At 40.5% G+C, this 12,169-nt stretch overlaps 1 protein-coding gene across 3 annotated transcripts in view; it reads left to right on the forward strand.

The window, feature by feature from the left end:
- The window catches only part of EWSR1 (EWS RNA binding protein 1), a 32,313-nt gene that overhangs the window by 2,431 nt on the left and 17,713 nt on the right, over nt 1-12,169 (forward strand). For all 3 annotated transcript variants that reach the window (XM_054470218.2, XM_054470217.2, XM_054470221.2), the window contains exons 2-6: nt 1,741-1,777; nt 1,905-1,956; nt 3,284-3,407; nt 7,585-7,771; nt 11,988-12,155. In XM_054470218.2, the coding sequence (XP_054326193.1) occupies nt 1,741-1,777; nt 1,905-1,956; nt 3,284-3,407; nt 7,585-7,771; nt 11,988-12,155 (568 nt within the window). The remainder of the gene's footprint in view (nt 1-1,740; nt 1,778-1,904; nt 1,957-3,283; nt 3,408-7,584; nt 7,772-11,987; nt 12,156-12,169) is intronic.

Genomic DNA, 12,169 nt, shown 5'->3' on the forward strand with positions numbered 1-12,169 from the left:
CTTGTTTGAGGGCCTGAGATGTTTGTGTGCTCTAGGAAGATAAATGTAAGTTCATGAAACAAATTTGCTACCTTCCATAGCCCACAAGTTAGTATAGGGCCGAATCCTCTGGTTTCTCACTGATAAGAGGTCATTGGTTGTTCCATATCAGCTTTGCCAGTTTTATGTTTTACATAACTGCTCTTGTGTAAAAGTCGTCTTGCAAACGTTGAACTTACATGACAGTGATTTAGAATCATTTCTCAAGCAAAGACCTCAACAAAACGTGGGTTAAAATATTTGATGTTAAATGATTAATTGCTGTGTTTAGTTTATAGATGCCACATGGAAAAAAATGATTTGTATTTAGTTTTAATGTCACAGAGAGTATGACTTGTAGTGCTATTGAAAATGCCTTTAAGATTGTCATGAACAGATTATTTTTTCATTATAGGTAGCCTTTGGGCAGTTGATTTGTTCCTCTTGGTGATTCAGGGTTTTGAGTTAAGAGTGTGTGCAAAGGAAAGAAGGTAGTCCAGTAAAGTATAGAGAGGTAGGCAGATAAGCCAACGTGAAGAGATGGCTTCAGCAAAGCGCTCTCAGGCCGCAGAGGGATTGTGAGGCTGGCTTTGGATTGCATGAAGTGGATGCCATGGAGAGCTGTCAATTGTTGGTTTTGGATGAGGGACTACTTTCTGATTGAAAAATAAAGGACCCCTTTTTTCGTCCTAATGGCAGTACTGTCTTCAGACAGCAAGATATGTGTCCTTGTGGAGAAGAAAGAATTGGGCAGAATTTTCAAAAATAATTACTTTAACTGCCTTTTAAAAAAAAAACTAAATTTATCTAACTTTAATGCAGTAGTGCTCTGAAAATTATTTTCCTTTTGTTTTTACTACTTGTAGACACCTCAGTGGACCAGAGTTTTTGGTCCCTTTGGATGCATGTTATAAATTTCATAGGAAAAGGAAAATTATAGGGAGGTTTATAAGGGATGAAAATTCATGTCTTTTTTTTAAAACGTTGAAATCATTTTGAGTTGTATGAAAGACAATGGTGTTACCAAATTTTTCCCAGAAAGACTAAATGCTTTTTCTTCTTTGCCAGTCTTCAGGGTTCTGCCTTAGCTCTGCTTCACCAGGATTTATAATATATCTAGCTTTTAAGTTGCTGCACAAATGTAGTTCTGACACAGCAAACCCTTTAAAACACTGGAGTGTGGTGACTGCCTTCTTGTCTGCCATTCCGTTTCACTGTCGTTGAGCTAGGGAATGATGGTTTGTCTAACTTGCTAAAGTGAGGGGAGTGAAAACTAATTTTTGAGGAGAGGTAGGTTCTAACGTAACCAATCTAGTGTTAAACTTTGTATTATTGTTGCATGCCTCCGTTTTATATGAGGGTAAAAACTTCTGATCCTGTTAGTAGATCTTGTTGTCAGTCTGTGATATTGATGATCATCTTGTATTTCAAATGACGGTTGGGATTGGGACGGGTTTTGTGGTCACGGGAACATACAAAGTATACCTGCCAAATGAGCTGATCTTGACCTCAGCTAGTCCCATAGTCAAATGTTGAGTTTAACTGGTTTAGACTTTTTTTCTGTTAGGTGTTGAGAGGTAAGGGGGACTCATTTGGACCTGTGTTGGCAGGTCTCCCTACAGTTTAAAGAATTCTTCCTGCCACGTGAATTCTTTCCCCCTTTTTTCTCTTCTCCTTGTTTCTGCTAACTTTATACTATTTTTTCTCCTTGTTTTCCGCTAGATTACAGTACCTATAGCCAAGCTGCAGCGCAGCAGGGGTAAGTCAGTCTTTTATAACCGTATTTTGTGTGTGATTAATATTTTTTGAATATGGAGCCTTCTATAATTGTAGAGGTGGTATTTGAATGTTCTCTATTCAAGTTACTGCATTTAATTCTTTTGCAGCTACAGTGCTTACACCGCCCAGCCCACTCAAGGATATGCACAGACCACCCAGGTAATCTTTAAAATAATTACATGTAGCTGCATCTCCAAGTAAAATCAGTAAATTATCCAGTTATCTTTCAGTTATCCAGTAAAACAAATGAGTAATGTGTTTGTAATAGTAAAATACCCAGGCATTTTAAACTTTCACAGTGGGATTGCGAAGGACTCCATTCTGCCATCATAAATGAAACCATTCAAAAGCTGATAATTGACTCTCTATAACTTTTTAATACGATTTCTCAAGTTAGGTGCCCTGTTCCATGCTTGGTCCTCTTCATTATGTTTAAATTTAGTGAATTTATTCATCATAGCAATTCTGCAAAGGAAGAAGATGATACGACCATTCTGCAGAGGAGAACATTGCAGTGCATAGATATTAAGTAACTTGCCAGTGGTTGCACAGTAAGTGGTGGGGTTAGCTCTAAAATCTGGCAACCTAGACAAGGAGCTGCTGAGCTCTTTCCAGTGAAGAGTCTGTTGAAAAGCCTAGGCCAACAGATTCTAGAAATTAGCCTTCTAGTGTTCTCAAGATAATGTTGAATTCTGAAATGATCCATGCCATAAAATGGATACTAATAACTGCCTTGGAAACATGTTCTAGGACAGGCAGAATGTGATGTCTCTGGCAGATCTTACATAACTGGTCATTTAAACAAACCTAGAGAATAATCATGCTAATAATCTGAAAGAACAACTCATTCCTTGCCTGATTTTAAGTATTATTGATGTCTAAGTTCAAAAGACAGTACTCTTGATGTGCCCACCATAAGAGGACATACAGCATTCTGGTTCATTTTCTTTGAAGTGGTGTAGTAGTTTTAAAGTCTTTCTGTCAGGCTGAAAATCTGGTTTTCAATTTTTTCTGACAGATTTTAGCCCTCTTCATTGCTTTCTCTTTGTTCATTTGTCTTCTTACCTTTTGTTTCCAATCACCAAAACTGTGCTATGCTAAGTGCTGGCAGTTAATACACCTGTGCCCTTACTGCTCTTCCCTTGAGAGTGTCTTGTTAATCTCATGTATAGTTAACTGAGGTTTTGCCTGATTATCTTTTTTTCCCCCTCTTGAGAAGCTGTGAATGACATTGCCTACTTACCTAATGAGCTTTTTTTGTAGTTAACTTTACCATAATATGAGTGAATCAGATAAGGGATAACATTTATGATACTGTGATTATTTTTCTTGTTTTGTTGGTTTTTTTGTTTTGTTTTTTAAATTTTCTAGAAAGGAATGTTTTTGATTTTGGTTCTCCAATTTAGAAACTTAAACAGCAGTGCATTTTATTGCTAAAATACAAAAGTTCATATATGAAATTCTTGCATTCATTTTTTTGGAGCAGGCGTATGGGCAACAAAGCTATGGAACCTATGGACAGCCCACCGATGTCAGCTATACCCAGGCTCAGACCACTGCAACCTATGGGCAGACCGCCTATGCAACTTCTTATGGACAGCCTCCCACTGGTAAGGCCTGCCTTGGAGAGATTTTTGGGTCATTCTGGCTAGGGTATTGCCTAAGAAGCTTATTAGTCATGCTTTTGGATGTATATTCTGGTCCATACTTTGGCATCTGGGGAATCCTTTGTTCTTAGGAAGAGGTATTTTTTCTCTTTCTTCCCTACTCTTAATAGTCTTGAGAGATCTCCAATAGAATGTGGGTGGGATAAATTCCAAGAGAGAAAAGAACTTTTAACTGTTTGATCTCACGATGAAATGAAGACTATGTAAAAGATTGTGCTAATGCTAATACTGAGTAAGAATGAATCTTCTTAAATTGAGCTGCTTAAAAATCAAACTGGTTTTCACATGTTTGCTTCATCTGATAGTGTACCCTCTACTTTTTGTTTTGTGCTTTCCACAGTAGAAGGGACCAGTACAGGTTTGACTATCCTGCTCATTCTTGCATGGGAAATGCTTTCCATCTTGTCTAACCCTGTAATGTTAATCCTTTAGGTGTTTTCATTTGTTTAACCCCCAAACTTTCTAACATCACACACAGCAAGGTGCTAATGAAAAACTGCTTCAGGTGCCATTTGCAGATCCATGTCCTATTCTTTATATGATTTTGGGAAAGGTTTTCTTATTTAATATTACTTTGTTTCAAGCCTTAATAATAGTTATTTACCTTCCCAAAGGTATTTCAGATGATTTCTCCCCAGCTGATTTTCCCCTGTTCCGTGAAGGATAGATTGCATGATGAGATTTATTTAGAGGAGCAGACTGCCACCCTGCATGTATCATGTTTGTCTATTGGTTGGTTTCTAGTCCAGACACATTTTATTTTCTGTTTTAAGTGTTATGAATTATTTTAATCCATGGTATGTCTTGAATATATATAACATTATTCCAGGAAACTAAAAAATAAACTATTCTAAGAATTAGAAGAAATTGTATTCTGATACTGAGGTTGGGTGGGATACATGAAAAATCTATGATAATTTTTTTGTGTTCAGTGCTGTGTAATGTTTCAGGCTCTCTATCTACCCCCCCTTTTATTATTGCTGTTATAAAAGACTAATATAAAGTCTTAAAGATATCAGAGCTCTTATTTTCAAACTATCTTTAGTTCTCCAAATTATATATAGTCCAGTTAAGAGGAAAAACCTGTCTGTAATTTATCTCATTGAGTACCAGTGTCCTGATTTTGATGGGAAGTAATTCCTAACCCGTCTAGGGTGTTTCTCAAATAGGATGGGAAATGTTTATCTAAACTTTCTAGTGGTTTTAATTGCAGCTGTGGGAAGAGCTGGACCTAAGATTATGCAGTTTGGATTTTTTAGCATAGAATTTTGAAATTGTGAGATAAACTTCATGTATTAAAGCCATTACATTTTTTAAAACAAGTATGGTGTGAAAGTTAATGTGGCCTAGATCTAGTCTTTGAAATCCTTAGATCATTTTACAGGAACGAGACGGAGTGATTTATGGGCAAATTAATGGTTGTCTAGAGCCATGTATCACATTGTCGTTGGTTGAGAAAGCCCTATCATGACTGTGGGCCTAAAAAGTACAGGTCACTCTAGTATAGAGACTAGTAGCTTTGATGAGCTGGAAATTGCAGTTAGTAATAATAATGTTTGTATAAAATTCACAATTTATAGGGTGGCCTTCTTATCTCCCTTAATCCTCCCAAGAACTTTTGGAGTATAAAAACACCAAAATTAAGCCTGATGAGCAAACTGTGTGAACAAAACTAAGCAGGAGCCTAATTGGTAGTGAGTGGGTTCAAGCACACATGCTGCATTTTTCCTTACCTCATACTGCCTTTACACATGAAAGTTATCGGATAGTCATTGGAAGGAATACATAGAAATACACTGTTCTCTTCTAGGATTTTTAAAAATTAAACTTCAGAAGAAAGGGGCTATATAAACCTCAATTGAATGGAATTCTTAAAAACTTTTAATTTTTACGTTGAACAAAAGTTTTGGTTTGTGTAATGTTTCTTACCACCTTTTTCCTTCAAGTTGTCAGCACATAGCAGGTGTGTTTTCTTTTTTTGCCACTGGTCTTTTGTTTTGTTTTGTTTTGGTCATTAAATCATTTTGCTCTGTTGTTTTTTGTTCATTTTGCTTGGCTGCTTTTGTGGGTACTACAGATTAATTAAAAGGTTATTTATTAACCCAGTGTCTATTGCTGTAATCCTTAGCATGACAAGGCCCAAACTGTTGCTGCATAGTTTTATGACATGAGTTATTGCCCTGATCACTTTTAGTTTTTTGTTTTTTTTTAATTGCCCTCCTTGTAAATCTTATAGATGTTGTATCATGTAGTGGGGTGTAATCGGTACATGAACGGTAGGGTAGATGGTATTAGATTCTAATTAAATTTAAATAAATGAATGCCTTATGTGGTTGACCTTAGGACTCTGCAAAAAACTTAAGCAGTTCAGATGAACAACATGCCAGCTCAAAAACTTTTATTGCTTGGGGCTTCCTGTTTTCTGAAACTATGTATACTTTCGTATACATTTTAAGTCAGCAGTTTTGACAAGGACATTACTATCTCTGTGTATAATTTCAGAATTTCCTTTTAATATTTGAGGTAGAGAAGAAAGGGTATTATTATATTCTCTGCTACAAATGGTGATTGTACAAAAGGAAGCTGATACTTGTTTCTGGCCAGTACGTGAGGACACTTTAAGGCCCTAAATCTTAACTAAAATGGGCAGTCTTGATTCAGGATTTATTTAAATATGGAAACTTTTTCTTTAGTGAGATACAGACTTTTTTTCTTTTTTGGATATAAATGCCGGCACCTAGACCAAAGTTTTGTTTTGTTTTGTTTTGTTTTGTTTTAAGATAGGGTGTCTGTTGCCTGGGCTGGATCTTGTCTTACTGCAGCCTTGACCTCCCAGCCTCAAGCAGTCCACCACCTCAGCCTCCCAAGTAGCTGGGACTGAAGGCTCACACCACCATGCCCAGCTAAGTTTGTTTGTTTTTTGTAGAGGCGAGGTCTCACTACATTGCCCAGGATGGTCTCTAACTCCTAAACTCAAGCAGTCCTCCCACCTCAGCCTCCCAAAGTGTAAACCAAACTTTTTATTGCATGGCTTAATTGTACCCATTGACCATGAGGAAGAAGAGTCCAGCACCAGGAATGGTTGTAATACCTCTTACAGGAAAGATACTCTAGTTAGGAGCTGCAGACTTTCGTGGTTTTGGTCATGCTTCACGCTGAAGTCCCGAAGGGAAAGGCATGGATCCTGCCTGGTCTGGCAGAGGCAGGAGCTAGGGAGAGAATGCATCTTGCTTTGCAGCATACCTGTGAGAGCAGGTCTTTTCTGACACCTGGTTAGTGAAATACTGAAGGGGAGGAGGGACTCTAGGGTTTACCTCCAATATTGCTGAGCAGGAAAAGGTCTTTTGCTTGTGGTAGGTAAGTAAGAGGAATGGAGCTGAGTAACTTGATAACCAGGCAGGAATCTGCTTTATGATGTGAAAACATTACTTTTTAAATGTTTGTTTGGAGGAGTATCGAAGTTTAATTTTAAATAATTTACAAAAAAAAGATAACCTGTGTTAAGCAACTAGAATTTATAGTTTATCTTTATTACTCATGTGCTCAAGTAATTAAGCTTGTGCTTCATATGATGTAGTGCTTGGGACCAAAAGAAAGTGATTAAATTAATTACTACCCAAATTACAGGTTTTAGTGCTAGAACTAGTACCTGGATCATTTTTTAATTATTTTAAAATGCTATGTCATTTGCCTTTTACCTTTTTTTCTGGGATGTTTTATTCCTGCTTGAGGGTATTTTGGGGTGTGTAAGTTTGTTTACAAACTTGTTAAGAAGACCTGCTAGCAAAATCAGTACAGACTTGGCAAAAACAGACTTGTCTCCTATTCACAGCATTCAAGAGGGGGCAGAAGGAATCCTGTTTTCTGTAGCATGACATGCCACTTCTGTTAGGTGTGGTGTTAGAGCAAATGAGACAGTTACTTTACCAAAAACTAGGTACATTCAGAGAACTTAGGCTTTAAATACCAGTTTGTTGCTACTCTTGCGGAAGGGGGACTATTTAAAGGGATTCAGTATCCTGATGGTTTAAAGTAAGTGGTTTACAAATTGTTCTGATAATGAGTGTCTAGGCAGATCTCTGAGGGGCCTGAAATCTGATGCAGCTCTCCTTTGTTCTAGGTTATACTACTCCAACTGCCCCCCAGGCATACAGCCAGCCTGTCCAGGGGTATGGCACTGGTGCTTATGATACCACCACTGCTACAGTCACCACCACCCAGGCCTCCTATGCAGCTCAGTCTGCATATGGCACTCAGCCTGCTTATCCAGCCTATGGGCAGCAGCCAGCAGCCACTGCACCTACAAGGTAAGGCCATGGTCCCCTTAATGCGTCAGTCTCATGTTGGAGGGAAAGAAAGCAACTGTGTACACTTAAAATAATCTGTGGTTTCGTTCCTTATTAATGGTTGCTTTCATATACTCTCAGATGTTCACTGTTACATTAATTACAGTAACTGATGTGCTAGAACATACCACAGAAATATTCTGCATTTAACAGTGAAATTGGCTGGGCGTGGTGGCTCACACCTATAATCCCAGCTCTTTGGGAGGCCGAGGTGGGCAGATCATATAAGGGCAGGAGTTTGAAACCAGCCTGGCCAACATGGTGAAACCCCGTCTCTACTAAAAATACAAAAAAACCGGCAGGGCGCAGTGGCTCACGCCTGTAATCCCAGCACTTTGGGAGGCTGAGGCAGGGGGATCACAAGGTCAGGAGATCGAGACCATCCTGGCTAACACGGTGAAGCCCCGTCTCTACTGAAAAATACAAAAAATTAGCTGAGCATGGTGGTGGGCGCCTGTCGTCCCAGCTGCTCGGGAGGCTGAGGCAGGAGAATGTCATGAACCCGGGAGGTGGAGCTTGCAGTGAGCTGAGATCGCTCCGCTGCATTCCAGCCTGGGTGACATAGCAAGACTCAGTCTCAAAAACAACAGAAAAATTAGCTGGGTGTGGTGGCGCATGCCTGTAATCCCAGCTACTGAGGAGGCTGAGTCAGGAGAATTACTTGAACCTGGGAGATAGAGGTTGCAGTGAGCCAAGATGGCGCCATTGTACTCTAGCCTGGGCGACAGAGTAAGACTTTGCCTCAGAAAAAAAAAAAAAAAAAAAAAAAGTGAACTGGTGCCATCCAAGGGCCAAAATGAGGAATGGCACTGAATAGGTTCTCTGGTTTCAGAATGACCTTTGGGGTAGGAGAAGTCCATTGTTTTTAAATGCAGAAGTAGAGAGAGAGAGTGTGTGTGTGTCTGTGTGTGTGTGTTTTCACTCAAAACAGCATAACTGATAGAATTGTACTTTTGATGCTTTTATCTTTGGTTTCATTGACCCTGTAAATGGGTAACCGCTTTCTCTTTGGCAAAAACGTGGTAGTTCACACAGGCAGGAGGGGAAGGGAGCATCATGTGAGTCAACAAATGGTCGTATGACCTAATTGTCTGGAAAGGACATATCCATATTCAAGAAATCAAACATTATTGTCTCGGCTTAAGCAGTTGACATGACTTTCTCTACATTATATAGAGGCTTAATCTAAATATTATAGGCAAATAAAAATTCTTAACTGGGTACCCTGCTATAGGATGAACAGAGCTCATACCCCATGACTGGTTAGCAGGTATACAGTATAATTATTACTTAACAAAAGATTTTAGATCTTTGCTTTAGACAGTCACTTAAGTGGCTTCCGTATACAGTCTTGAAAGGACATTGAATTCTGGTTTGAAAGAAGACATTTTAGGGAATAAACAAGAAATCAACTTCTAACCTAGATATATCTGCTCTAGAGGTAAGAAATTAGCTCTGACAAACACTCGTGAAATTACTTTTAAAATGCACAGTGAGTAATCAGAGCCACTTGGTAATTTACCCTTGGTAGACCACCTTTGCAGTAGCTAAGTTAAACTTAGTGGCTTATTCCTGAAAGGGCCTCATTTCCGAGTGTCATCAAATGTGTGAAGTCCCATTTGATACTGTGATGCAACAGTATATGCAAGCCATATCTGGAGGGTTTTATATATGAATTGGGTTTTGATTAAGTCATCCTTTTTTTTTTTTTTCTTTTCACTTGTTACCACTTTAAAACAGCTGTCTGTCTCATAATCAGTGGCAACTGCTTTTTCGACTGGAAAAGGGTGTGGGACCTATTTCAGCTCAGGAAAAGTTAGTACTTTACACCCTCTCTGGTTTTTCTGGGTTGGTTGGTTGGTTGGTTTTTGAGATGGAGTGTTGCTCTCTTGTCCAGGCTGGAGTGCTGCTCTGTTGTCCAGGCTGTGGAGTGCAGTGGCGAGTGCACCCACCACCCAGGTTCAAGCAATTCTGCCTCAGCTTCCCGAATAGCGGGGACTATGGGCATGTACCACCATGCCCGGCGAATTTTTGTATTTTTAGTAGAGGCAAGGTTTCACTATGTTGGCCAGGCTGGTCTCGAACTCCTGACCTCAAGTGATCCGCCTACCTTGGCCTCCCAAAGTGCTGGGATTACAGGTGTGTGCCACCGTACCCGGCCTGCCTGTTGATTCTTTGGACTTTGCTTAAAATATTAATAGCTCTAACTCAGTCTGCTGTAGCCTTGATGTAAACTGTTAGGGTCAAGAGGTAATAGAAACCCCTGGAGTTTTCCTTGGAATTGAGATTAATTTGCATCATTTAACAGGGATACTTACTTCCAGGTTCATCCGAGCAGGGACTTGGGAGGGGTCTCTTTGCCTTACTCTGGTGTTTCCATTACGGAGACTTTGAGCCAAGTTAGATTAATTTATGGCAGCCCAGTTTAGGAAATGATTTTTTTCTGGTTGGTTGGGTAGTTTGGTTGTTTTTTTTAAGATGGAGTTTCGCTCTTGTTGTCCAGGCTAGAGTGCAATGGCACAATCTCGGCTCAGTGGAGCCTCCGCCTCCGGGGTTCAAGTGATTCTCCCGCCTCAGCCTCCTGAGTAGCTGGGATTACAGGTGCCCACCACCCTGCCCAGCTAATTTTGTGTCTGTGTGTGTTTTTTGTTTGTTTGTTTGTTTGTTGCTTTTTTTTTTTTTTTTTTTGGACAGAGTCTCGCTCTGTCGCCCAGGCTGGAGTGCAGTGGCACCATCTCAGCTCACTGCAAGCTCCACCTCCCAGGTTCATGCCATTCTCCTACCTTAGCCTCCCAAGTAGCTGGGACTACAGGCACCCACCATGATGCCCGGCTAATTTTTTGTATTTTTAGTAGAGACAGGGTTTCACTGTGTTTACCAGGATGGTCTCGATCTCCTGACCTCGTGATCCTCCCATCTCGGCCTCCCAAAGTTCTGGGATTATAGGTGTGAACCACCACTACTGGCCAATTTTTTGTATTTCTAGTAGAGACGGGGTTTCTCCATGTTGGCCAGGCTGGTGTCGAACTCCTGACATCAGGCAATCCACCTGCCTTGGCCTCCCAAGGTGCTGGGATTATAGGCATGAGCCACCGTACTTGGCAGTTTGTTTTTTTGAGATGGAGTCTCTCTGTTGCCCAGGATGGAGTACATGATCAACAGCTCACTGCAGCCTTCACCTCCCATGCCCCGGCAGTCCTCCCACCTCAGCCTTCCAAGTAGCTGAGACCACAGGCATGTACCACCATACCTGGCTAATATTTTTCTATTTCTGTAGAGGTGGGGTCTCCCTATATTACCAGGCTGGTCTGAAACTCCTGGGCTCAAACCATCCTCCTGCCTCAGCCTCCCAAAGTGCTGGGATTTTTTTTGTTTGTTTGTTTTTGAGACGGAGTCTCGCTCTGTCGCCCAGGCTGGAGCGCAGTGGCGCAATCTCGGCTCACTGCAAGCTCCGCCTCCTGGGTTCACACCATTCTCCTGCCTCAGCCTCCCGAGTAGCTGGGACTACAGGCGCCTGCCACCACGCCTGGCTAATTTTTTTTTTTTTTTTTTTTTTTAGTAGAGACAGAGTTTCACTGTCTTAGCCAGGATGGTCTCAATCTCCTGACCTGGTGATCCACCAGCCTTGGCCTCCCAAAGTGCTGGGATTATAGGTGTGAGCCATTCTCGCCTGGCCTTGGCCTGGTCTGTTTTTAATAAATGAGAAACAAACCCACAAATTCTCTAAATTTATGATGCCGTGGACTTACATAAATGTTACTCCAACCTAAAACTTACATTATTGTTAGTTTCTAGTCTTCAGCAGTCCCCTTTGAGAAAAAGCATTTATTCCCTAACAGATCACTTCTCCCGGATCACCTAAACTGGTAGCACACAATATCGCAACGCGCTTTTATAGCGTTTACTGTGATGAATGGAGCATATTAATGTCTCTTCTGTGGATATGATTGATTCTCCCCCTTCCTTAGTGTTGTCTTCAAGCAAATATAGTTGGACCAACACTGAGTTTGATGTAGTTTACTTTAGGATTGTATTTATTATTGTATTTATTTCCAGGCTTAATCATAACATTGCTTATTGCTCATAGCTTTGTAGCATTCTTACCCAGGAGTTTTGTGGTTGACCAGCCACACAAAAAAAGTCACTTTTTAATTTTATTTATTATTTCTCCTCTTAGACCGCAGGATGGAAACAAGCCCACTGAGACTAGTCAACCTCAATCTAGCACGGGGGGTTACAACCAGCCCAGCCTAGGATATGGACAGAGTAACTACAGTTATCCCCAGGTACCTGGAAGCTACCCCATGCAGCCAGTCACTGCACCTCCATCCTACCCTCCTACCAGGTCAGTCTACTTTT

The sequence above is a fragment of the Pongo pygmaeus genome, chromosome 23 (assembly GCF_028885625.2).
Source record: "Pongo pygmaeus isolate AG05252 chromosome 23, NHGRI_mPonPyg2-v2.0_pri, whole genome shotgun sequence".
Taxonomy (NCBI): Eukaryota; Metazoa; Chordata; class Mammalia; order Primates; family Hominidae; genus Pongo; species Pongo pygmaeus.